Source organism: Rhinolophus sinicus, chromosome X (assembly GCF_036562045.2).
Source record: "Rhinolophus sinicus isolate RSC01 chromosome X, ASM3656204v1, whole genome shotgun sequence".
Classification (NCBI taxonomy): domain Eukaryota; kingdom Metazoa; phylum Chordata; class Mammalia; order Chiroptera; family Rhinolophidae; genus Rhinolophus; species Rhinolophus sinicus.
In genome coordinates this window covers 12691777-12718284 of record NC_133768.1, presented here as the reverse complement: position 1 = coordinate 12718284, position 26508 = coordinate 12691777, and the positions used below count along the sequence as shown (strand labels likewise).

The following is a 26508-nucleotide window of genomic DNA, read 5'->3' as shown; positions in this document are numbered from 1 at the left end:
TGGTAATTAACTACGTCAGTGCTCAGCAGAAACCTGGCAACTTGGAGCTTCCTAAGCCATGGCTCCAAGCAGGAGAGCTTGCACTAAACATCAATCTCATCTATATCCCCAGGACCAAGTGTGGGGGGCACTAAGCAGCAGCAGGACAAGCAAACAGAAAGCAAGGTGGCAGTTCTGTCTCCAAGTAGAGACAAGGATTTATTTAAAACAGGTACATGGTAATTATAAAATGAGCTAACTCGTTCCCCCTGAAAAACAGAAAAATGAACCAACTAACCTTTAACGTCTTGTTGTGACGCTGAAGTTCCCTGCAAAGAGACTCTAATTTGCTTCTCGCCAAGATAGCCTTGCTGTGTTCACTCTGCAAGTGAACTTTCTCTTTCACGATCTGGGCTTGCTTCTTCTGCAGAATCTTCATTTGCTTCTGAACATTCCTGCTCTCTTCCAGCTAAAATAACAAGCACTTTACATTTAGGAAGTACAATGAAAACCTTTGAGTTATGGCTAGAAGAATTACAGTAAGAGCTATGGAACACATTTTCAAGAACCAAATATTATAGTGTAATATTTTATTTTGTTTCATGCCATTCTAATCCACCAACCTTCCTTTTTCCAGTTATGATAGGAAAGTAAGCAAATAACTTAGGGTAAGAACAAAACAATCTTAATCTCTATTTCTTCTTAAAAATAATAAAAATGGTATTTTCGGAAAACTTTTTAGGAAGCAACACCATAGAGTTTTACTTTTCTGAAAATACACACAGGCTGCTTTAATGAAACAGTCCTCCGACTAGAACTTAAGCAGCGCTTAGGGTTCTTTGCAGTGAGAGGGGAATCACTGCAAATTAGGTTTGGAGCAAATGAGTCTATTTCAAGGTTAAATCAACACTTAAAGATAAGATGGCAGACTCACTGACCTTTTACTGAAAGAAATGATGCTGAGTCACAATTTCAAGAACAAGAGTGACACCTTGTGGCCTATCAAAACATACCAAGCATATTTACAGGAGATGTGCTTAGTTATTAAAAATACCTTTATGTTTTTTTGTTTGGTTCCTTCATTTATTGCTTTCTGTTTTATATTCTACATGAGTGAAATTATATGGTTCTTTTCCGACTGACTTATTTCACTTAGCACGATACTGTTAAGATCCTTCCATGTTGTCACAAATGGGCAGTATTTTATCTTTTCTTATGGCTGAGTAGTACTCCATTGTATAAATGTACCACATCTCAAAGGAGACTCAACTTTGGGTGATGAGCACACAATGCAATGTACAGATGATGTATTATAGAACTGTACACACTTGAAACTTATGTAATCTTATTAACCAGTCATCCCAACAAATTTAATTCAAAATGCCTTTATGGAAATCCCTGCTGGAAAATTAATTTTGTTTCTGTATAATACTTTCGTAAAGTAATCTTACTATGGACCACGGGCTGTGGCACAGTTCCGAGAGACGACCGGTTCTGCACCTGCCATATTTAACTCCAGCCCTCCCGACTCAAGGTAACTACAATCCTGAATCCTGGGTTCACTACTTTTTTGCTCTCCTTTTATGGTACATGAATCATGTGTGTGTGGTCCTAAAAGAAATCATTTTGGTTTTAGTTGTTTTGACTTTATTGTGGCTACTGCAACGGAGGAACGAAACTTTTTATTTTCTTTAATTTAAATTAAGCTTAAATAGCCACACATGGCTAACGGCTACTATTTCGGACAGCACAGGTATAGATGACATTGCCTAGGACACATCCAGATTGTTCGCATGTAGCTATGGATCAGGGGACAGCACACGTTTTCTGTAAAGGGCCAGAAAGTAAATGTTTTAGGCTTTGCAGGCCACATATGGAATCTGTTGCGTCGTCTTTTCCTAAACAACACTTTAAAAAGGTAAAAACCATTCTTAGCTTGTAGGCAGTACAAAAACAGGCCTCTCTGGATTTGGCCCACAGGTTGCATTAATATTCCACTTTTAAAAAAATATACCACACACAACACATTATTGATCTGTTCTCTTGTCAATGGGCATCTGGGTTGTTTCCACATTGTACTATAATGGTATGAACATTCTCATGTGTTTCCTGGTATACACATGCAAGAATTTCTCTTGGGTGCAAACCTAGAAGTGGGGTTGCTAGGCAGTGATTTCTATGTGTTCTATTCCCATGATAATGCCAAACTGTCTTCCAGAGTAGCTGGCAAATTTCTTCTCCATCAACAATTTATAAGAGGCCATGTAGATGCACTTCCTCTCCACAACTCGTGCAATCAGAATTCTTACTTTATGCCACGGCGTTGTGGTCCCGATTTGCATTTCCCTGACCACTAATATGCTCAAACATCTCTTTGTGTTTATGTACCTTTACATTAAGCTATCTGTATATCTGCATGTTTTTCCATTTATGTAAAATACCTCTTATATGTCTCTTGCCCAGTTTTCCATTGGGTTATTTATTCTTTTTCTGTTTATTTGTAGGTGTTCCTTAGATATTCTTGATACTAAACCTTCTGTAGATTATATTTGTTAGAAATGTTCTCCAAAGTTTGTAATGTCTTCTCACTTTCTTTTAAAGTGTCTTTTGATGAACAGCAAGTCTTAATTTCAATATAGCCAATTTTTTGCAATGCTTTCACTGAAAGTGCTTTCTGTGTTATAAGAAATCCTTCCCTTAACCCAAGTTTGGAAAAATACTCCCCTATTAATATATCTAAATAAATTTAAATGATAGCTAAGATTTTTAAACCTTAATTTTTGACATTTAAGTCATTAATTTATTTGGAATTGATCACTGTGTATGATACATAAGGATCTAATTTCATTTTTTTCATAAGGATACCCATTTTTCACTTTCCTTTAATTTCACGAGGATGTGAAGTATCCTCCCAAATGCACCCACAGATTCCAGGAAATGCAATGCAAAATCCCCAAGTGGTATTTTATCCCTATGGAACTAGGAGATTGAATCTAAAATTTTATAGAGTAAAGAGCCAAGAATAGTCAAGATTGCTAAAGGTTAGTAGAAGAAAGGGCTAACAGTCGCCTAGGGCAATCCTTCTCAGCTTCACACAACTCACTGGGACTTTTGTTAAAAGGCACATTTTGATTCACTGGGTCTGGGTTGGGGCCTGAGAGTCTCCATTTTAACAAGCTCCCAGGTGGTGACCACGATACGGTCAGCTCTTGGATCACACTTTAAGTAGCAAGGGTGTAGGGTGTTTTCGTTTGTGGCTTTTATGTGTAATTCTTCGAGTAATAAACAGAATTCATTTTTAGAGCTGGTCAGTGACAAAAAGTAGTGTTTATACCATGGAATAACTGCTTTAACAACAGATGAAAATGCATATAAATTGTCAATGATAATTAATGCTACTTGAAATAACATAGGACCAGAACAAATGAGGTCAGCTTCTCTGCAAGATGGAAAAAGGAATGCCTGGCACATAGTAGATGCTAAATAAAAATTTCCTGAGGCACAATACTGTTTTAGAAGACTACTTCATCTAACTCACAATTTCAATCATAATGGCTAGAGCCTTTATCTCTAGAATTCCCTTGGGAAAAAAATATAGGAACCACTACACCCCAAATGACAAAAAGCATCATAACACAGGCATGAAAAGGCTGACTTAGAAATACACTAAGACTGAATTTTACAAAATCTATACCATTATCTTAGCATTATACTGTTCTGTATGTATTACCTTATAAAATGATGTCATACAAGCAACAAAAAAAGCCCCAAGGAATCAGATTCTCCTCTCCAATTTTTGAATAAAATACAATTTTACATTTAAAGCTACATCAAGTCATATTTTAAAACTCTTATCAAGCACATACACATTTTGCTATACTTTATATGGACTTCACGCCCTTGATTTAATACTCACGAGATCAGCGTATTTCTTACAAAGAGCTGCCAGCTTCTCTTCTGGAGTTGAAAGGGTGTTTAGGGCTTGCATCAATAATAAAACTTCTTTTCCTGATGATGAACAAGATAAGAAGTAAGTCCTGGAAGAAGAATGAGATCAAATCTAACCTGCAAATTCTGCATAACACTTCCTATGTTCTGACACCCAGAGTAAAATAATTTATGCCTATAACTAGAAATAAGAGATTTAAGAAAGCTATTTTTAAATTCTGGATTAGCAGGCACCCCTCTCTCCCCACATCACCCCCAAATGTCTTCACTCACTAACACTGCTGGCTATTTGTAAGAATTCTTGCTTAAGGCTTAAAAAGTCCCTTGCTTAACCACTAATGTCCAAGTTAAGACAAAGGGCAAGTTACAAAGGGCAGAATATTTTTAAAAGCTTCCTCCTAACCAAGTACAAATACAGAAGCAAGTTCAAAGGGAATTTCAACTGGTACTCTGCCTAAGATGCACATAATTACTTGTGACACATCTGTTTTTCTATGAGCAATTTCAGTAATTTCTGATGATTTAGTAAGCATATTCTGTGTGCTAACCAAGTTCATTGTAAATAAAAAGATGTCAAGATAGCTCCTCCTTGGGGGAAAAGAGCTTAACAACAATACTTAAAGACTTTGGCAGGGAGAAGCAGGTGGCTTAGACAGGAGGGGAAAAATGGTGTTTCAAAATAAGTGACAATGTTTTATTTGTTAAGCTGGGTGGTAGGTACCATTTTTATTTTTTTAAATATTTACTCATATGTAGGATATTACACTAAAAACATATTAAAATGACTTTGGTATATGGTATTCAAACTGCTATGACGAAAAAAGCAGGCTGACTTCAAAATAGAGTACTTTTCTATCCACATAAAATTTTAGTAACAAAACCTTCTTTCAGCCCAAGGCCAGTAAGAATTTTAAGAGATCACTGAACATTATTATTGAATATAATTAGAAGTAACCGTAATGTAACCTGCAATTTTTATGATGATTTTTAAATTCACACTCCCATCTGGGTTTTTTTGACATACAATTCACATACCAAAATATTCACCCTTTTAAAGTATATGATTGACTATCTTCCCAGGGTTGTGCAACCATCAGCACTAATTTCAGAACATTTCATCACCCCACAAAGAAACTGCACAGCTATTAGCAGTCACTGCCCACCGCTCCTTCCTCCAGGCAACCACTACTGTAACTTTCTGTCTCCATAGATTTGCCAAATACTGGACATGTCATGTAACATGGAATCATAGAATGCCTTTTGGGTCTGGTTTCTTTCACTTAGCATAATTTTTTTGAGGTTTACCCACAGAAGATGTATCAGTACTACATTCCTTTTTATAGCCGAACAATATTCCACTGTACAAATATACCACATTTTCTTATCCATTCTTATCAGTTCATGGTAACTGTTGTTTCAACTTTTTAGCTATTTTGAATAATGCTGCCACAAACACTCGTGTACACGGTTTTGCATGGACACATATTTTGAATCTTCTTGGGCACATTTCTAGAGGTAGAATTTCTGGGTCACATGGTCATGTTATGTGTTAACTTTAAGACTATCTGCTTTTACACACACAATTGGGGCTGCTAACTTTGAAGTAATTCGTCTTATTTGTAAGGAATTAAAATTATTTTTGTATTTCCATAAATGTTTAAGTTTTCTAAGTTTGCAGAAAAATGGATTTAATAAGGATAACTCTAATTTAGCATATAGAAAACCATACAAATCAAACACTGTTAATCTTAGGTATAGTAAATATAAAAAACTTAGGGGCAACCACTAAGACTAAACTAAAAGGGGATTTTAGATTTCATGCGATTCAACATATCACATTCTTAGTACTCAATGTCAAACACAGCAGGAGAAAGAAAACGTACCGTTGAAAGCCAGTCTTAAACCACTTTCTGAACTACAGATAACACTATGTCGCCTCTAAAGTTTTATGACTAATTTTTAAATAAAGTGATCAAATAAATGTACAGTTTTCACAGTAAATGTAGGTTGGACTACATGAAAGATGCAAACAAGGCAAGTCACGTTTACTTCTATCAAGTTGGCCCCCAATGTTTTCGCAAAAGCCAGTTCTTGGTTACTTAGAATTCCCCACTCCGCTATCTTGGCACCCACACATAACTGCAGCAGACAGACAGACCCCACGACAGACAACAGATGCAGCAGCCTAACAACACCACCTCAGTACTGGCCACCTCATCATCACCTGTGCTGCAGGAATAAGTAAAGGAGCTGCGTGGGCCAAGGCCCAAGCACTAAGCAGAGGTTATTACCTAAGGCTTTTTCTTTGTTCCTGCTGCACTCTGCATCTTGCTGACCATCAGGGGGATCTGTTCGAGCTTCTCGCCCAGGAATTTCCTCTCTTGCCTCTGGTGTGCAGTACGCTGGACTCACCAAACTCCTGTTCTTTGTTATAAAGTCACTGCCTTCATCCTCTTCCAGTGAATGCTTGTTATTTGTGCCACCATAATTTGAGTCTTGATGTTGAAGAATAGCGTTTGACTGAGAATTATGTAACATATCCGCTTTCACTCCTAGCCCGCACATTCCAGCTTCTTCCATTGTGCCAATCACAAACTAGAGGGAAGGGAGGAGAAAAAAGATGGAAAGGGGGGTTAAATCAAATGTAATCAATGTTTACAACCAATGGCACACCACAGGCTGACAGCTTTTTTCTTTCTTAGTTGTTTGTAAAACGGATGTACATGAAGTAGGTAGTTCCTAAATTTGAATGAGAGGTGAACCATCTGTAAAGTGTAAAAAATTTAAAGTTAAAACAAATTACACAAGAAAGTCGTACTGAAGGAAGCAAGAAATGCCATTTATTTGTAAAGCTAAACTTCTTTCCCTATATAAAGCTCACCACTTAATTAACATCTCAACAGACATGCAATTATCCCAAGTTAATGAACATTAATTATTCTTGTCTTGATGATAACTAGACTTTTGGTGGTGATCACTTTGTAGTGTATACAGATGTTGAATTACAATGCTGTACATCTGAAACTTATATAATGTTGTATTCCGATTTTACCTCAATTAAAAACATTATTCTGGTCTTAGCTTCAAGGAGATGGTGCAGCAGAGAAGGCTCCCTAGTTATCCAGCAAAAACCTACGCTCCTCCAATATCCTGTGAGCTGGCGATGCTGGCTGGACAAGTGCTCAGCCAGGGACCACATCTGCCAGGCCTTACATCTAGGTGGGAGTCCCAATGGAATGTGAGCCCAAGTGATGACTGTCCCTTCTGCAACAAGACTTTTATTCTTAGAAGCACACATTCTAGCTGAATGCAGAGGTCTCCAAGACCCTCAGAAATAAAAGCAGCCTGGGGCCCTAAATCCCATGTACTGACAAGCAAAGTCACGCTTTTACAAAGAACACCCACACCACAATTATTAAACTACAAGGTTTCATGGATGAACCTCGAAACCATTAAGCCGTGTGAAAGAAGCCAGACACAAAAAGCCACATACTGGCCACACCAAAGCCACTAATAGAGAAGCAAGAAAATAAATTTCTCTCATGTTAAGCCACAGAAATTTTGAGAATAATGTTTTAAACAGCTATCCCTACCCTAATACAGATGGTAGTAGGCATGGGAGAGAGCGCTTTATTCTAGTATTTTATTGTCCAATCAGTAATTTTACCTTACGCTCTCTTCTATATTGTTAACCCCATTTATTTATGAGTTTTTCCCCTTTGTTAACACTGCTTAATCATATGATGTGGCACAAATTTAGTTTCTGTACATTTCCTCTCAGTATCAAAGAGGGCTTCTTCCTGTTTTGAATAATACAATTGAGGGGGAAGGTGTCTAATATCTTTCTCTTACCACAAGTGGACAAAAGCTACTTTCCAAAGTTAATGGGAGAACAGAGATTATTTCAAGTTATAGTAATATCCAACTGAAAAACTAATTTAAAGTTTCAAAGCAGAGAATAGAAGAGAATTAAATCCCTATCTTTTATAGCCTAACATTGATAAATCAAGTACTGTGCTTTTTAACGTTGGTACAGCCACTTTGAAAAACTCTTCAGCAACATGGATGGATACCTTCTAACCCAGTTAATTCTAATCCTAGGATTTTACCCAAATGTGTACATATGTACAGCTGAAGGCCAGGAATGTTTAGAACAATGCTATTCGTAACTACCCCAAAATGGAATCAACCCAAATGTCTATCAAAAGAAGAATGGATATATTCTAGTATGTTCATACCATCCAGCAATGAGAAGAAACTACTACTAGATAAAGCAACACAGATGAGTCTCATAGACAGAATGCTGCAAGGAAGGTGCCAGAAGAACACACTGTAGGAAACCATCTATATGTATAAAATTTAAAAACCATCTATATATATATATATAAAGCTAAGCAGTGGTGCTGGAAATCAGGATGGTGGTTACTGTAGAGGGTAGGGCTTTCTGGGGTCCTTGGTAATATTCTATGTCTTGATCTAGATGGGGCAACACAGATGCTCACTTTGTGAAAATTCATTAAGCCTAAACATTTGTGCTTTGTATACTTTTCTGAATGTATGTTTGATAAGGTTTATTTTAAAAGTTGTAATTTATACATTATTCCAAAGTTATGAAGGACCAAAACAGAAATATTTCCCTATGGGGAGAGAGATTAGAGGTGTGCTGCTTTTTATGATATTTTAAAAATAAAAATAATATACACGTAATACTTTCATTTAACACTTTTGCTGTGACATTCATATATGTTTTCCTGTGGCTTGCACTAAACAACAAAGATGATTTGTATATGCCATATTGTGTAACATTTTGTAATAAATTTTTTATGTCATCAATGCCATTTGATTCTAATTTATACTTAAATCTAATTGATGCCACTTGGTATGTTTTGAGAATTTTTGCTAAAATTCAATATAATGGTAAATTTATTATTTAAACCATATAACAAAGGTTTAAAATAAATATAATGTCATTTATGTACAAAGCAGTTCAGAATGTTATTAAAAACATAAAATAGTCAAAATTATCAACTTTTTATTTTTTGCAGATTTCTGACACATTTTGATTAAAAAAACCTTGAAACCAATTAACGCAGTGAAAGAGTTAAGTAATGCATTATGGGTAAATGGGTTGTCTATTTTCAGAGTTACGGTTTGACGCCATACTCTAAACCTAATTCAGATTTTAAAAACTTACAAAGTAGTAGTGAAGAGTCTTAAATTTCAAAAAAATTAAAAAATTCACTTTAAATTTTTAATTCACTTTAAATTTTTGTATGTAATGCATTCCACAGTAGTGTTTTCAAGTATAATCCATTGGTATTAAGTTTATTTAAAAATTCATGATGAAGGTTTAGGAAATGCCCTTTGTTAAATTCCATTAGTGCAGAAACTTTTTAAAGCCATTAAGATACCCAAATAACATACTAAAGAAGTATGACTAGCACACCAAATGCAAAGTGATCATTTTAACACCACCTTATATATATAACTACTAGTTCCACCTCTACTTTATGTCAAATATTAAGCTGCCATATACTAGTTGGACACATAGATAATGTTAATAGAGACCCTTTACACAAAGGCAATGCAGAGGGGGAAAAAAAAAAGAGTACAATTAATACCACCTTCCCCGATTTTTAAAAGACAATTTTCAAACCTATTCTCTGAAAACCATTAGTATTAAGAATAGGGTTACAAAACCACAATGATGGCTTTAAATATTGATGAAAGTCTGTTAAAAGGTAATTAAAATAAAGATACATTCTCTAACACATAATAGAATTTCTCAGATGTGTAATGATAAAACCCACATAATACCAGAAAGTGTGATGTCAAACCATATCAAAATATAATGAGCAACAATTTGGTGGAAGACGGGGAGCATACATAATTTTCACCAAGGAAAACCTGAGGACTCTCCTAGTATCAATTTTAAGAAATCTACGTGAGTAAGGAAATTGGTTAATTTGTAGTTTTTCAGTTCTATTAGTGATTTTTCCTAACACCTTTGTTGAGATAAAATTCACATACAATTCACCAATTTAAAATGTACAATTCACTGGTTTTTAGTGTAGTCACAGAGTTGTGCAGCCATCACCACAATCATATTTAGAACATTTTCTTCACCTCAGAAAGAAACTCAGTACTCTGACTATAAACTCCTAATCCTCCCATTACCCCCAGCGCTAGGTAATTAATGTACTTTCTGTCACCATGTATGTGGTTATTCTGGACATTTCATATAAATGGAATCATATACTATGTGGCCTGTTGTGTCCAGCTTCTTTCACACAGCATAATGATTTCAGGGTTCATCGATGAAACCCTGTAGTTGCAACATATATCAGTACTTCATTTTTCCCCCCTTCACGCAGAAGATTTTATGTCAACATTTGTTTACATTTCTCCAGGGTATTCACCTAGGAATGCAACTGCTGGGTCATATGGTCACTCTGTATTTTAACCTTCTGAGGAACTGCCACACTGTTTTTCAAGTGAGTGAGCCATTTTACATTCCCACCAGCAGTGTATGAGGGTTCCAATTTCTTCACCTCAACACTGTCCTTTTGATGATAACCATCCTAATTGGTGTGAAGGTATCTCATCTAATGACTAATGATGTTGAGAATCTTTTCATGTGCTTACTGGTCATCTGTATACCTTCTTTGGAGAAATGTCTCTTCAGATCCTTTGTCTACTTTTTAATTGGGTTGTCTGTTATTTTATTACTGAGTTGTAAGAGTTCTTTACATGCTAGATACAAGTCCCTTATCAGATATATGATTTGCAAATATTTCCTCTTATTACTATTTTTCATTCTCTCAATTTTGGACAAAAGGCACAATACATTCACCTATTTCAAAATGCCATAGGAGATTTAATTAAAAGTTACTCTGGCTTTCAGATTAAAGGCACACAGGTCAACTACAATTACCACAGACAGAGAAAAAAAGTTTAAAGATTTTAGAAAGTCCAAAACATTCAACCAACTCAAATTAATAGCTGGTGGCACTGAGCATAAAGATATTAAGTTAATCTGTACAGTGCACAACCATCATATCTCATGTTGTCCTAATTTTATCTCATCAATCTCTATCTCTATTTTTAGTTAACACTTCTTATTTTTTGTCTTTCCAGATACTCCTTTCACCTCTAAACTTCTGTCACACATAGTATACTATCACTTATTTGGTAAGCACATCCTCCTAGCAATAGTTTATACATAAAAGGTACTCCAATGCCAGTTGATGGAGAGCACAAGGGACCAAAAAGGCTGCTGAAAACCAGCCATGGAAAGCACCTAAGCGTTATTACAGAAGTTAGACAAAAATACTGTTATTATTTTATCATTAGAAAAGCAAGACAGTATTTTATTTCCCTTCTCTCCCATGCAATTAATTTTGATGTATTTTTCACATTTGCTAATAGAGGACTTACTTTGGCTCGACAAAATCTTTTTGTTTATGAATAAGCCCAGTTCCAGATGGGCTTGATTCAAATCCTAGTCTACAAATACTCTACAGCAGGCCCGTTTGTAAAGACTACTCTTTCAAGAACCAACTTGAGGTTCTGCATTGGGCTGATATGAAGCAAATTTTGAGGCCAACAACTTTACTTAAATTGTAAACGATTTCTCAGCCCTCATCTCCTTAAGCAGAGAATTCTATATCATGTGGCCAATACAACTCCTGTGCTGCCCTCTCTGATACCCATTCTGGATGCCTTTTCTTAGGTACATCGCTTGTATAAACAGCAGCAGTAGCTAACACTTACACCACAAATACCACACCCAGGCATCACTGTAAGCACTTTCCTATATTAACTAACTGAATCCTCATAATAATGCCACAAGATAGGTACTATTATTGCCTCCATTTTACAGGTGGGCAAACTGCAGCATGGCTAAGTATCCTGCCTAAGGTCAGTTAGTAAATAACAGCAAAGATCTGAACCCTGGCAGTCTAGCTTCTGAGTACACATTCTTTTTTTTTTTTCTTTTTTTAACATTTTCTTTTCTTTTCTTTTTTTTATTTTATTTAATTTTATTAAATTTATTGGGGTGACAATTGTTAGTAAAATTACATAGATTTCAGGTGTACAATTCTGTATTACATCATCTATAAATCCCATTGTGTGTTCATCACCCAGAGTCAGTTCTCCTTCCATCACCATATATTCGATCCCCCTTACCCTAATCTCCCACCCCCCACCCCCCTTACCCTCTGGCAACCACCAAACCATTGTCTGTGTCTATGAGTCCACATTCTTAACCATAACAAGACACTGCTTTCGTGACTACTTGTCTTCTGGACACACATCTATGTCCTGGCCCAGCCATCTTACAAAAGTCTATTTACTAACAGGGAGAGAAGTTCCCAAAATACTATGTATAAAACTAAATTACAAAACAGTATGCACCATATATTTTACACATACACACATATGTGGATGTGTACATACATATATACATATACATACATATATACATATACACACTCACATAGAAAGTGTTGGGAGGAAATACATCTACATATTAATAATGGTTATTTTTAAATAATATAATTATGGGTGGTGCTTCTTTTTGCTTCACTATGTTTTCTAGCTTTACCACAGTGAATTTTTATTACTCCTGGAATCTAAAAAAGCATTCAAAAAGAAAACTACTTGCACTAATAACAGAACACTGGAAGCACCACAGAACATATGTAAATTGTACTAAAAATGCTAAGCATAGATAAAAATTAATCTTCTATTTAACATAAATGGATTCTCAGATGAATTAAAGAATGCTAAGACCTATAACCCAATAAAAATGGGCAAACGATATGGATATAAAGCAAGAATTCACAGAAAGAAAATACAAGTGTCTTGTAAACATATGCTTAACTTTACTCACAATAAGAGAAACATAACTTAAAACTGGCAGATCCCCTTTTTCACATCAAAAACTTTGACCACATTCTGTGGGAGAGGGTGTGGGTTACTCTCAAGCATTCCTGGCTGGGGAATAAATTGGTTTAACCACTAAGGAGTCCAGTTCAGGGTGGAGATTGTCTGGGAAGGGGCACGAGGAAACATTCTGGGCGATGGGAATACCCTGTGTCTTGATGAAGGCTTGGTTACAGAGAGAGCTGCATGCATTTGTTAAAACTCAGCATGTACATACTTATCACCATGGCTTCACGGGGGAAGAGACAGATGGATAGAGAAGTGGAAAGTCAAGTAAAGTGTCAATGGTAGAATCTAGGTGGTGGCAATATAGATTATTCAGTATCAAATTCTTTGAATTTCACTGTTTGAAAATTTTCATAAGATGTTGGGAAAAAAATCACCATGCCGCATGTGGTTTGACCAGCAAATTCATTTCTTATCCATTTTTCCTACCAATAAACCAGTACATTTGTGAAATGATATACATAAGGATATTTATGCAGCATTATTTGTAGTAAAAAAAAAAAACAGAAATACCCTAAATGTCAATCAATAATGGACTAAACTGTGGTATATCCATACAATGGAGTACAATAGCATCTGTTCAAAAAGAATAAGACAGTTGTATAATTACTGATCTGTAAGGACAGGTTGAAAAGGGAAAAAGAAAACTACCCCATAGTATGCACTGTATGCCACAATTTGGATGCACGTGGAGGGGTGTATAAGAAATATATTAATGGAGAGAAACTGGGTGAGTGGGATCAGAGGGGAAGACCAGGGGGCATTCACAGCATGCCTGTTTTCACCTTTTCACCATGAGTTACCTTCATTACATTTTTTTTTTTAAAAATACCAAGATGAACAGAATTCTCTAATATAGTACCTATCATTATGAAAGACAAGAGGAAGAGAAAATGTTTATTTAAATTCCAATCTTAAATAAAAATGAAACTAACAATAAGTAGTTTCAAGATGAATTTCTATTTCAACCTTCCCTGAACAAAATCATAAAACAAAAGCTATCACATTTTTATTTTGTTGATCAGTCTGTAGTCAGGGGCAGCATATATAGCTTTGTAGCCTGACAGACACTGGAGAGCACACCATTTGGCCCCAGAAGAGTTTACTAGAACCCTAAACCCCCATAACCCTTCCTTCCCCCAGCCACTCCCCTTCTGTCAAAGGATACACTTCTCCATCTTCCCTCCACTGACTCAATACTTGGAGCTAAGAGGACTCCTTCACCGAAGAAAAAATGCCTTCAAAATGGACAGTCACCAGTTTATCAACAATTCATTGTAGAAGCAAAGAATAACTATTACAGAAATTTTTGCAAATGAACATGAATATTCTGTATTCATCTATTACTTGTAATAGCTTCTTGGATCAATACATTTGAAACTGAGACTGCATGTGAATTAAAAGCCTCAAAGAAAAAAAATTAAGTTTATTTCCCTGTACTCTGTGAATAAAGAGAAAGAATAATTTTATATTTGAAACTTTCAGTTATGTTCTTTCAAATACTGTTGAAGCTAAACACCATATTTTTTTTGGCTTGTTTTGTTTAAAGAGCTTAAATGTTGTCAGTAATGGTTGTTCTTTTACTAAGACTGGTCTAAAAAAAAAAAAAAAAGCCAACACCCACATTCACTTCCTAATTATTTCAACTACCATCTGCTTAAATGAGCTAGAACGCCTTCAGCCAGTGGCAGGCATGTGCTGAAAGCAGAAATCACAGTGCTTGCCACTGGGGGCTCAGCCAGGCCTTTGAAGAGAGCAGGTATGAAGGCTTGTGCACATTTATGCATTTTCCTGGGGAGATATCCTTAGCTTGCCTTGGGTTCCCAAAGAAATCTATCAAGTAGATAAAAGGAACTTTCAGAACTTAAGCCCAGTTGCCCCACATTTAACCTTTCCCATCCGACTGCGGGGTAAGCCTTATTGTTCCTAGATAAGGAAAATGAGACTTAGTGAGGTGAAGCAACTGGCCCAAGATCAGTAGAAAGGGCCCGCAAAATTCAAAACCAGGTCTGTCAAACTCAAGAGCCTATGTTCTCTCCACTGCACCGCTCCCCTCACTTCATTCGTCAGCCTTGGAAAGTCAAAGGTCAAAGTCAAACAGATCTCTCATGCAGTTATAAAATGAATCTAAGAAGTTAAAACATCTAAAAATACATAGCATGCTAGAGATACCAGTATGACTAGGAAAACATTGAGAAAGGCCCATACCATTTTTAGTAGTGATTAACTCTGAGATTGAGGAAGGTGAGACAGGATTAATTTGGGGGTACAGATATCCATAAACAATTTTATGTGATTATTTAAGGCATTATGGTTGCATTTTTAAAAAAAAACTTTGCATCTTAGGATAAATTATCTCTAAAAACCCCTGCAACCCTGCTTCTAATAACTTACCCTAAGAGTTGTCAACTACCAAAGAGGAATGGGAGGCCGCGAGTGCACGCTGGCCCACTCAGTGTGAGCCAGCAAAGGAAGCAGCAACTTACAGGGAAACACTGACAACCCCGTATCAGCTCAGGACACCCGTGAGCCGCTTTTAAATATGAACCTCCCTCCTGAACGTTTCCAGTATTTTCAGGGGCTTTTACATTTCCAAATACAAATTTTACAAACAACCCTATTTTAAAAATTGCATTTTCATGTGCTTCTTTATTTTTTTAATAGGTGGATGGAGTTGGTGGGTTCATGTGCTTTTTAAATTAGAAAAGTGACTTTAGCCTTATATGAGTCACTTAAAATAGTTTGTATGATAAAACTATATTTTAATATTTCAAAGAATTATTCTGGATAGCAAAGTTTTCCAGACAGCCAACGCTTTATCAATCATTCATCTCAAAATTCTGCTTTAACCATTTTGGATCAAAGTCTTTAAAATATGTATTATATAACTCAATGCCTCCCTTAAATAGTAGTCTGTTTTACTGTGTTAGAACAAAGGAATGAAATAAAATTAAAGGGTTTTTATTTTTAACAGATAAAATGATATATGATTGTGCACTAGTATATAATTATATTCTGGTGTACCTGTCTCTACAATATGCCTGTACTCTTTCAAACAATAAATTCCTAATATCTCAAAATATAAACTTCCAAAGATGAGATCTTATTTTTATTTCAGGCATGAAATACTTGTCTGAGACTTCCTAATTACATAGCACTGTCTTCAAAAACAGACCACACAGACCCATATATGGGAATTTACTATATTAAAAATGATGTAATTCCAAATTAAAATGATTTGAAGGAAAGAAATGACTTGAGGTATCTCCAAGCAATACGGAGGGGGGGGGGGAGAGTGATATCCTATCTCACCTCTCCAAGACTGAAACATGAAAAATGAAAACCACAAAGAAATAGAAGTCCTAAGTAAAAATCTTTTCATAACCTTGGCATGGGAAAGGCCTTTCTAAGGAAATCAAAAAACTCAGAAGCTATTTTATTCTTTAAAGGAGAGTAAAATCAATTTACTAAATAATTGAAAACTTTGCACTAGCCAAAAGACATTAGTAAGGGCTTCAAATGAGTCAGGGACCCAATTTTCAAGGGTTTTTAAACAAGCAAACACAGTTAAATTAAAAATGCCCAACATACAAAAACATATTCAACCTCATTCATAATTAAAGAAATACAAATCAAAACGCAAATCAAAGTAAGACACTATCTTCTAACTACCAGATTTTAAAGGATTTTACAAAACAAAGCAAACTTTGGTGTGGGCAAACAGGTCCCTCAGTACAGTCCTGGGGAGTGTAAGTTGGCAGAGCACTGGTTTTGTAGAGGTGTTTAGCAGTATCTATCAACGCCTGAATGCACATTCACTTTCACAGTGGATTCCACCACTAGTTTACTCCACAGATACTCTCACTCAAGGGCAAAGGCTATTTATTCACCAAACCACTGCTTGTCTACCAATAAGGAACTTGTTAAATAAATAATGGTCATCCATACAAGGAAAACTGTGCAGCTATTAAAAAGAATAAGGTGTATCCGTGTCAATATGGACAGAATGCCAAGGTCTCAGTGAGTAGGCAAAAAGATAAACATCTGGTACAGGACGAACATGTCAGTATAAATAAGAAATGTATTCATACGTAAGACAGTACATGGATAAAACTTTTCTATAAGGATAGTACCAAAATTACTCACCATGTTTATCTCTGGAGTGTGGACCTAGAAATTGGAAATGAAGGGAGACTTACATTTTCATTTTATACCTTTCATTCTATTTTAATTTTTTTATTATGTGAATGTATGACTTGCACTTTTTTAAAAAAGACCTCTAAAGTTGATTAGTTAACTGTAATGAAGTTAGTTTTGTGTTGATAATCACAGTATTATACTTGTTCATTTTTCCACCACTACCCCAAGCTCAGTCTGAAGATTGCAGGAGTTTGTATCTCATTTCATATCATATTCTCCCTTCACCCTGCTCTACAGACCTCTGGGTCTGTCCCCGCTAATCTTTACACTCAAGTCTTCTACAGGATGATAGAAGTGGGATCTACTAAGAGTGAAGTTTTGTAGCGGTTCTCATTTATTTCCTTCTTAAAACAATTCTGCAAATTGAAATATCTCATTTAAACTTGGCCTCGATTTATAACTATGGCTAGGATATCTGCCAAATCACTGTTTAAAAAAATTCAATCATGGATAATTAACTATTCCCAAGTGGAATCACATGGTCAATATCTAAGCCTACTGTTTGAGATACATGGAATAACAACAGAGCATTAACATAGTATATCTAAGGCTAAGTTCTGAGCGAGAGGAGGAAGGAAAAAATCCTAAAATTTACTAATTGCTATGTGCCATTAATGCACTAAGTTTTAATGTATTAATGGCATTTTAATACATCATTTAGTTTAATACATTATTTAGTTTAGCCATACAATTCTAAAATAGTGAGAATATTACTCCATTATATAGATAAACTAGGGGGAAAGTAGGAAGGGGGGAAAAAGCCATTATTTGAGACCTACATTCATTGAGCGTGGTATGGAGGTAATACTTCTATGGGGGAAGTTCTAAAGGATCACATTTAAAGTTAAGAATCATGATTAATACCCAAATGTCCATCAACAGATGGATGAACAAAATGTGGTATACACATACATTAGAATATTATTCAGTCTTAAAAAGGAAGAAAAAGTTCTGACACATGCTACAACATGGATGAACCTGGTAGTCACTATGTTAAGTGAAAAAACCAGACACAAAAGGACAAAACATTGTATGATTCCACTTACATGAAATACCTAGAATAGTCAAAATCACAGAGAAAGAAAATAGAATGGTTGGGTGCCAGGGGCTGGGGGTGAGGAAAATGGAGTACAGAGCTGCAGTGTGGGAAGATGAAAAAGTTCAGATGGGTGGTGCTGTTGGTTGCACAACGCTGTTAATGTACTTAATCCCACTGAACTGTATGCCTAAAAATGGTAAAAACGGTAAATTTCATGTTACGTATATTTTACCACACACAGAAGAATCATGATGAATATATTTTGGTTTAGAACGTTCTTTAAGCCTTTAGCAAATAAAAGCTAACTTTATACTGGTCCTCAGGAATTAAACGTAAAAATATTTCGGTCGCTATGTTTACTGAATCGCTCCACTAGCAAGATGAAGCAGCTGAGTCAGTAATAACTGGGATGTAACATTTCTAAGAACAAGTCTTAGGAATAAGGCCATGAATAAGAAGCCTATTCTCTTCTGACAGCATGGTCGTGGGAAAGATGAAACGAGGAAAAGCAGACCCCACTTCAGATAAAACCCTGGTGCAGTTGGTTCTCAAACTACAGTCCGTGGACCCTTCCAGGTAGTCTGCAAGCTCAAATTCTATTTTCATAATAATACTGAGATGTTATTTGTCTTTTTGGCATTGACATGTACACCAGTGGTGCAAAAGCAATAATGAGAAACACTGCTGCTGGCTCCTTAGTACAAATCAAGGCAGTGGCACGAAACTATACTAGAAGTCATGGTTTTCTTCACCCCCATGTATTCACTGGGGGCGGAGGAGGCGGAAACCATTTTTACTTAAAAATGCCCTTGAAGAAGCAATAAAAAATTTCAGTTTGTATTAAATATCAACCCTTGAGTACACATCTTTCTATGCAAAGACACAGAGAGTACACATAAAGCACTTCTGCCGCACACCAAAGTCTGACTGGCAATCTTGAGGAAAAGTACTACCATGTTTCCCCAAAAATAAGATGTAGCCGGACAATCTTATATTAATTTTTGCTCCATAAGACGCATTAGAGCTAATTGTCTGGCTAGGTCTTATTTTCGGGGAAATAGGGTAATGCAGTTGTTTGAATTATGAGCCCAAGTAGCAGCTTTTTTCATGGATTACCTTGTTTCTTTTTTTAAAGACAAACTGGTTGTTTATTCAGACTTGGGTATTTGGCAGACATTTTCTCTAATATATGAAGTGAGCCTATTACTTCAAGGCAAACAACTGACAGTATTTGTTGCCAATATAAAACCTGAGTTTTCAAGAAAAATTTAAAATTTTTGAAAATTATCTGCCACCACGAACTTGAAAGCTTCCCAATACTTAAATACTTAAATCTTGTATTAATTGTATGGTATGTGAATTATACCTCCTTAAAGCTCTTATCTAAAAAATTAACAAATGAATATACGAGTAAAGCCAGAGCAATGACGGACTTCTGAGTGATATAAATTGGAGGCAAGGTTAAGTTGTAGTTGTCCCAACTCCTCACTTTTGGCAGCAAAAGGCCCCAGAAAGATATGTCACAGTCTGCATGAGGACAGGGGTACACATGGAGGCATTAATAGGTAAATGACAAAAAAGAGGAGCAAACCAGTGCTGACGTCAGGATGAGGGAACCTGACTTCCCCCGCTGGTGAAGGACACAGCTGCTTTGGCCTCATGATCTCTTGTAGGTGAAATCTAGTGGGGCTACTACCTATAGCAATAGGTGCTAACATCTCTATTAGACTGTGCACAGCATTTGCCTTTTAAAAAATGAGGATGATGGCATTAGATTTCACATTTAGCTTCTATGGCTATTTCTTTTATAAAAATGAAGGCTGCTGGACTCCATGATTTGCAAAATCACTTCTAGCTCTAAAACCATAATTCAATGATTATCTACAATCTGAGCGGTACCTGTTAGCCTAAACACCTATCTAGGAAGCAAAAGGAAATTCAAAGATTTTAATGCCCAAAGCTACTGAAATATGCTTGGGCCTGACACACTTTGCACAGGGGCAGGGCCAGGTCACACAATTGGCATCTTTAAGCCACAGACTCCTGGGATGTAAAATGGTCCTCTGCTTTTATGAAGTACCTAAACTGAACATCCCTGTCCCAACTGATGGAGTCACTCTTCGCCAGCTCCACGTGTACCCATGATGCACCTCTGAAACATCAGGTCTTGTTTCCTTGTCCTACTGACCCAGACAACTCCAGCTCTTTGTTAACATGGTGTCGTGGGGCCCTTAAAAGGTTTAAAATAGGGGTCTCTCTAAACCCTCTACCTTTCAATTTATCCAAATTACACACGGAGGTGCCTTTGCAGGGAATTATAGTACAGCACGTGTCCCAAGTCATATGTCTTAAGTTCAACCTAGGGCCTAAGTGAATGAAACAAAAGGTATTAGACCTATAAGGCTCAAAACTCCCCTGGTTCCTGTGTTACAATAGCTTTTCCGTACCCCTAAAGACCCAACCCCACCCTTCATAATTTGTTTTCATACCTACCCCCAAGTTTTGCTCACATTCAACAAGGACCACATTTTTATTTACTACCCTCAAAAAATGTGTTAAGAGAGCACAAACTAAACGGAATAGGGGGAATGGCTGTCACTGAATATACCACTTACTACCTCCTGTGTGGCCAGGAAGAGGTCAATCTCTCCGTTTCCTCCTGTCAACTAGGGATAAACAGTACCTACCTTCTAAAGTAGTAAGAATATTAGATATAATTAATATAAATTGCAAGTGTGCAGAACTGTTACAATAATATCTGAATAAGGATGCATTTGCAAATCATGCAAAACACCTATATTCTCCCTTTTAATATGGCCCACACGTCAATCCAAAAAATCCTTAAAGAAATGTACTTCTAAGCTACTGGTACATCTTCCTTGCCAAACCATTCTACTTTGACCTTCCTGAGAGGAGGGAAAGAAGAAAATTGAAAAACTAGGGTTTAGCAATATTACTCATGGCAGACTAGAGCAGGAAGTGGGGGATGAGGGTCATTCTGGGGACATTTTGGAAATGAAACAATGCAAATCAACACCCTGAGCAAGAAATGCTAATAAAATTATTTTGATAGCACAGGAGGACAACACTGGTCATTTTATATATCTTTTCCTTCAAGCAATAAAATTTAAGTAGTTGTAAGTACCAAGAGAATTTCAACTAGGAAATAAATTGAATCATTAAAATATACTCTCAGGGTTCAAACCCTTAAAGGATCACCTGACCTATTTTTATCCTCTTCTGGAAATGTCCCACTTGGGAATATTTTAAACATAACTAATTCTCAATATTGATAAATACTATATTAAATGTGTACACTACACATTTTAAATACTGTCACATTAACTAAAAGTTACTAATAATCAGAAAAGGAACTGGGGGGAGGGGGGTGGGAAGGAGAGGAAGAGGCAAAGGGATTGCTTCAGGATAGTGGGTGAAAGCTTACTAGGTAAGCAGAAACTGTCCATGCAGTAGGGTACATCAGTTGCACTATCAATTACACACACCAACTCTAGGTCAACATCACCAGCTCTGAGCTATGTTATTTAAGCAAAGGGTTTTTTGTTGTTTTTTTATCCCTGACTGAGCCTCAGATGCTTTATCTACATACCTGGGGATACCACCTACTATGCAAAGGACATATTCATATGCAAGCACGTTGTAAGTGCCAAGCACAGTGCAGGAAACAGTGAGGACTCATAAATATCTTTCCTTAGAAACACAACTCTAAACAGTGTAAAATCTGAACAGTATATCCATTGAAAAGAAATCTATTATAGTGAATCCTGGAAAGAATCCCACACAAAAGCAAATCACACACACTCTGTTACGGCATCTGGATTTGACATGCATTCCTAAGTAAAACTTCTCTAGCCAAAGTCAATATAAACGACACACAAAATAATATATGAAACACCTTTCAGTCACATACAATAAATACACGTAGCATATTACAGTCTAAAACCGTGGTATTACTAGAGGAATATGCTGTGGCTGGTCTGCTCTCATTATTGCTTTGCCTGTTTGGTTCCCGTGAAAATGAAATTTACCAAAGCTTGATGACAGAATTAAGACGACAATGTTGTAAATAGAAGATCACTTTGATTCTTACTACTTCATCTCTGTGCCAGAAGAGTGGAAATTCATCAAGTCCGCAAATGGGGAGAAAAACAAGATAATGAAATGGTTTCTTCCTACCCCATACTCTTGCCCCACGGTGAACTGATTTCTCCTCATTGTGTCTATCACAGATTCTGGGAAGAGGGAAGAATACAAAGGTTGGAAAATGGATTTACAAAATTAACAGCACCCTAAAAGACAAATGGATCTTTCATATAGTCTCCCCTTCAAACGAAGTAAAATTCTACGTGCCCAACACTGCTGAATGATTCACAACAACTCTTATTCTTCACAACAATCCGATGTGGTCGGTATTAGCGTCACCCCCACTTTAAAGATGATGCAACTGAGGCTTAGAAAGATTGAGAAACTTGTCCAAGGTTGCACAGCTAATAAATGGCAGAGAGCCAAGAGTCTTGACTCCAAAATCCATACTATTTACCAACTACTACACTACTTATTACTGTAGTGTAGATGAAAGAATATTTATTGGGTTCCAGACTCAGCTTCACCCCTTGGGCAAATCACTGGACCTTGGTGAGCAGTTTTGTCATTTGTAAATTAAGGGCAATGACAGCTGCCCAGCCTTCTCCATAGCATCCATGTGATGCTGAAAGAGTTAATGTGTGTGCAAATATGCAGTAAAAACTCAGAATGTACACCACCAAGAAACCCTCATGTAAACTATGGACTTTAGTAATAGTATATCAACATTGGTTCCTCAATTCTAACAATGTACCACACTAATGCAAGATGTAAATAATAAGGAAAAGGGGTGTGGGGGGATATATGGGAACTCTGCAATTTATGCTCAATTTTCCTGCAAACCTAAAACTAACTGCTCAACCTTTATAAAACAAATTCTACATAGGGGTTTAGGAAGTAATATGAATGAGGCTGGTGTTCTAAAAAATGCCTGGAATACCTGATAATGTGCATCCCATCTTTTTAGACCAATGTCGTCCATTAGCACTTTATGCAATGATGGAAATACTCTATCTAGATCTGCTCTAATACAGTAGCCACTGGACCCACTGACTACTTAACACTTGAAATGTGGCTAGTATGACTAAGGAACGGAATTTTTATTTTTTTACTTAATTTTAACATTTAAGTAGGCACATGTGTCTAGAGGCTATCATATTAGACAGGACAGTTTTAGACAATTCAAGAGACCCCCTAGAAATAAACTGTAATATTAACTTTAGAAGAAAAAAGTTACCTCAAAAGACCATTCAAATGGATTTAGTTATGAAACAATGCCACAATTAACCTAGCAGGTCAAGAGTGACTAAGCAGATGGTTAAAACACCAGGAACCAATAAAGCCCACCTCCAATTGCTTCTCACTTTAAGTCTCATAACGTAACCGAAGAGTGACAAAGCAGTTGGTCATTTTTCTTTTAATTCCTTCAATATTTTCAAAACAACCCAATTAAACATCATTTCTGCTTCCTGAAAAATAGAGTGGAGGTCAAGTTAGAATTAGGAATATTTTTTCAATTCAGTGACCCAGAGAAAATAAAAAATTAAGGGTCATAAGGAAATAACTTGAGTGACTTTTACAAGCTATTCACCCAATTTTTTAAATGAAAATTCAAAAACTAATATTTAACCATGTATTTTAATTCCTTATCACAAGTAAATTGGAAATCAGAAGGAAAAAAGATGCCCAGAAAGAAAAGCATGAGCAAAGACGGTACAAGTAAACAAAAATGAACAGCACAGACACATGACTATTCATAACCAGCTGTAAACCAAAGGGCTGCCTCAAAGAGTCATTACCTCTTATCTCTGTCATTTAAAATGCTAGTTGCTTAAACCTCAGTTCCTTATTCAGACTTTTTGTCCTTATCCCAGTGGCATAAAAGGGAGGTTATGTCCTCAATTGCGTGGCTTTTTGTCAGAGTCCTCCCCTGGGGGACCTATGAAACCAAACACTGAGATTGGCTCCCCACCCTCAGGGAATGCCTGAAGTGTCCAAAGTGACAGTGTTGAATCCCTAGAGTACTTTTGGTCCACAGCTTCTTTTTCAGTCCTGCAAGTACTGGATCTTTCTTTTAGAGTACAAAGAGAGGGAGAGAAAGACAGGTAATTGAGAAGTAGTAACACCCTCATGCAGAGACGTAAAAATACCTGACCTTAGAAACAGGGCCCAAAAAGCTAATTCTTGACACTTGCTCACATGTAAACTGAACCTTTGTTCTCCTTTTTCAAGTTCACGAATCACATTAGAAAAAAATATTATTTCGTAATTTTATACAGAAGTGATTTTTACAAGTATTCAAATGCATAATTAAGTACAGCTGACCCTTGAACAACACAGGTTTGAACTGCGTGGCCTGCTTATACGCAGTATTTATTTTCAATAAATACCTGTACTGTTTTCCATCTCTGGTTGGGAGTCCATGGACGCAGAGAGCCACCAACTGTACACACTGATCTTCGCCATTTCATATAGGGTTATTGAACATCCCCTGCTGGATTTTGGTATCTGCTGGGTCCTGGAATCGATCCCCCTCGGATACTGAGGGACAACTATGCAGTTAAGTTTTGCGGGAGTCAAAAGTTAGTCGGGGAGGAGGTGCCCCTAACCCCCGCATTGTTCAAGGGTTAACTGTAATATTAAACAGCCCTGAGTGATCAAGCAGGACGTCCAATGTTTCAAGATGTTTAAGGTGTAAGGAAATAGAGAGGGGGTTCCCACCTGCCCAGCCCCTTTCCCTGCAGTTCTCCATTCCTGCACCCTGAAAGCCCTGTTCGCCATTCCTTGTGCAATCTTTTTGAAACTCCACCCACTGACTCCAGAACAAGTGGAATTCTCCCATTCTGAAGGTCTCGATTTTCCTGTATCCAGGGAGACACTGAAAACTCCTTGACGTGAGTCAAGTAAGGCAAGGGGAACGGTCTAGCCCGTCTCCAGATTGAGAGACCAAAGGGCAGGGTCAGGGAGACGGTCAAGTTCGCGCTCACAAAAAAATTGGAAAAAAAAAAAGGGAAAGAAAGAAAAGGGGAGGAAAAAAGAGCAAGAAGGGTGAGGAGGGGCTGGATTGGGAAGACCAGCTACCACGCGATGCGGATCCCAACTCTGAGGGACTCAGGTCCTCCAGCATCGCCCCCCTATCGCCGGCCCCACGTGCACCCAAGCCGGTGGCGCCCCGAGACGACCCCTGGGTGCCTGGGTCTGGGGACCGAGCGGCCCCTCCGGACCCGCGACGACCGCCCGCGCGCTCAGTGACAGGGAGCGCAGGGGGGCGGGGGGAAGGGGGGCGCAGAGCAGCTCCGGCTCCCGCGCGGTTATCTTACTGCGCAACAGCCTCGCACGCGCACCCCGCAGCGCTCCCTGCGCACCTGCCGGGCGCGAGGGCGAGCCCGTAGCCCCAACCGCAGACCCCAATGGCAGCACCCAGCACAAGAAGCACAGGGAGCAAGCGGAGGGCGGGGGTTGTGAGAGAGACCTGGTGCCAGCGGCGCCGGCCGCACGTGGCTGTCACACCTGGCGCGCCCCCGCCTCGCACCCCTTCCCCCTCCCAACCGGCTGCGTCCCCTGTCCTCCCTCCCCCTCCGCCGCGCGCCCCAAAGCCCCCACAGTCGCCCCTTCCCACTCCATACATCCCAGTCCCACTCCTTCCACCTGCTCCCACTGTCGTCACCCCCGAGAGAGATGAGGGCCGGATGTTCGTCCGGTGGCTAAAGGTAAACCGGGGAGAGTGAAGAGGTGGACCCCGAAAAAGCTAGCCCGAGCATTCCCCCGGCCCAGCAACAACGCGGACGCCCCCTAGACTGACCTTCTGCCGCGGGCTGCGTCGCCGTCCTCCCCGTCCGGCCTCAGTCGCCTCCTCGGCACCGCCGCCTCTTCCCCGCGCTGCTTCTTCTACCCGCGTCGCCATGAGGTGACGGCAGCAGCCAAACAAGCGGCCCGACAAGGGGCACACAACCTCGCAGGGCCTTGCGTCCCGCCCCTGAAACCCTACGGCCAATCGCCGCACGTCAGGCTCCCCACGTGACCGGAGGAGGTTGACCCCCCGAGGGGCTGGAGCAGGATGGGGGTGGGGATCTTTGAGGCCGGGGCCGGGCTTCTGCAGAGCCACTAGGCGTACAGAGACCGCGCGCGTCTGCGCAGACGGAGAAAGGAAACTCTAGCTGACTACAAGTCCCAACAGGCTGTGCGGCCACGGCTACAGGCCCGGATCGGGATTGGAGCGTAATGCGGCGTGCTGAGACGGGGAGAGTATCCGCCGTAATGTGCGCGCAGCCTACTGGGACTTG

At 38.2% G+C, this 26508-nt stretch overlaps 1 protein-coding gene across 1 annotated transcript in view; it reads right to left on the bottom strand.

Annotated features, from left to right (window-relative positions):
* TXLNG (taxilin gamma) overlaps positions 1–26307 on the bottom strand; it is a 43397-nt gene extending 17090 nt beyond the window's left edge. The window contains exons 1-4 of the mRNA XM_019746309.2: positions 26028–26307; positions 6219–6522; positions 3896–3987; positions 278–448 (exon numbers count right to left, since the gene is read on the bottom strand). Of these exons, the coding sequence (XP_019601868.1) occupies positions 278–448; positions 3896–3987; positions 6219–6522; positions 26028–26129 (669 nt within the window). The 5' untranslated portion in view covers positions 26130–26307. The remainder of the gene's footprint in view (positions 1–277; positions 449–3895; positions 3988–6218; positions 6523–26027) is intronic.
* Between the last annotated feature and the right edge of the window lie 201 nt (positions 26308–26508).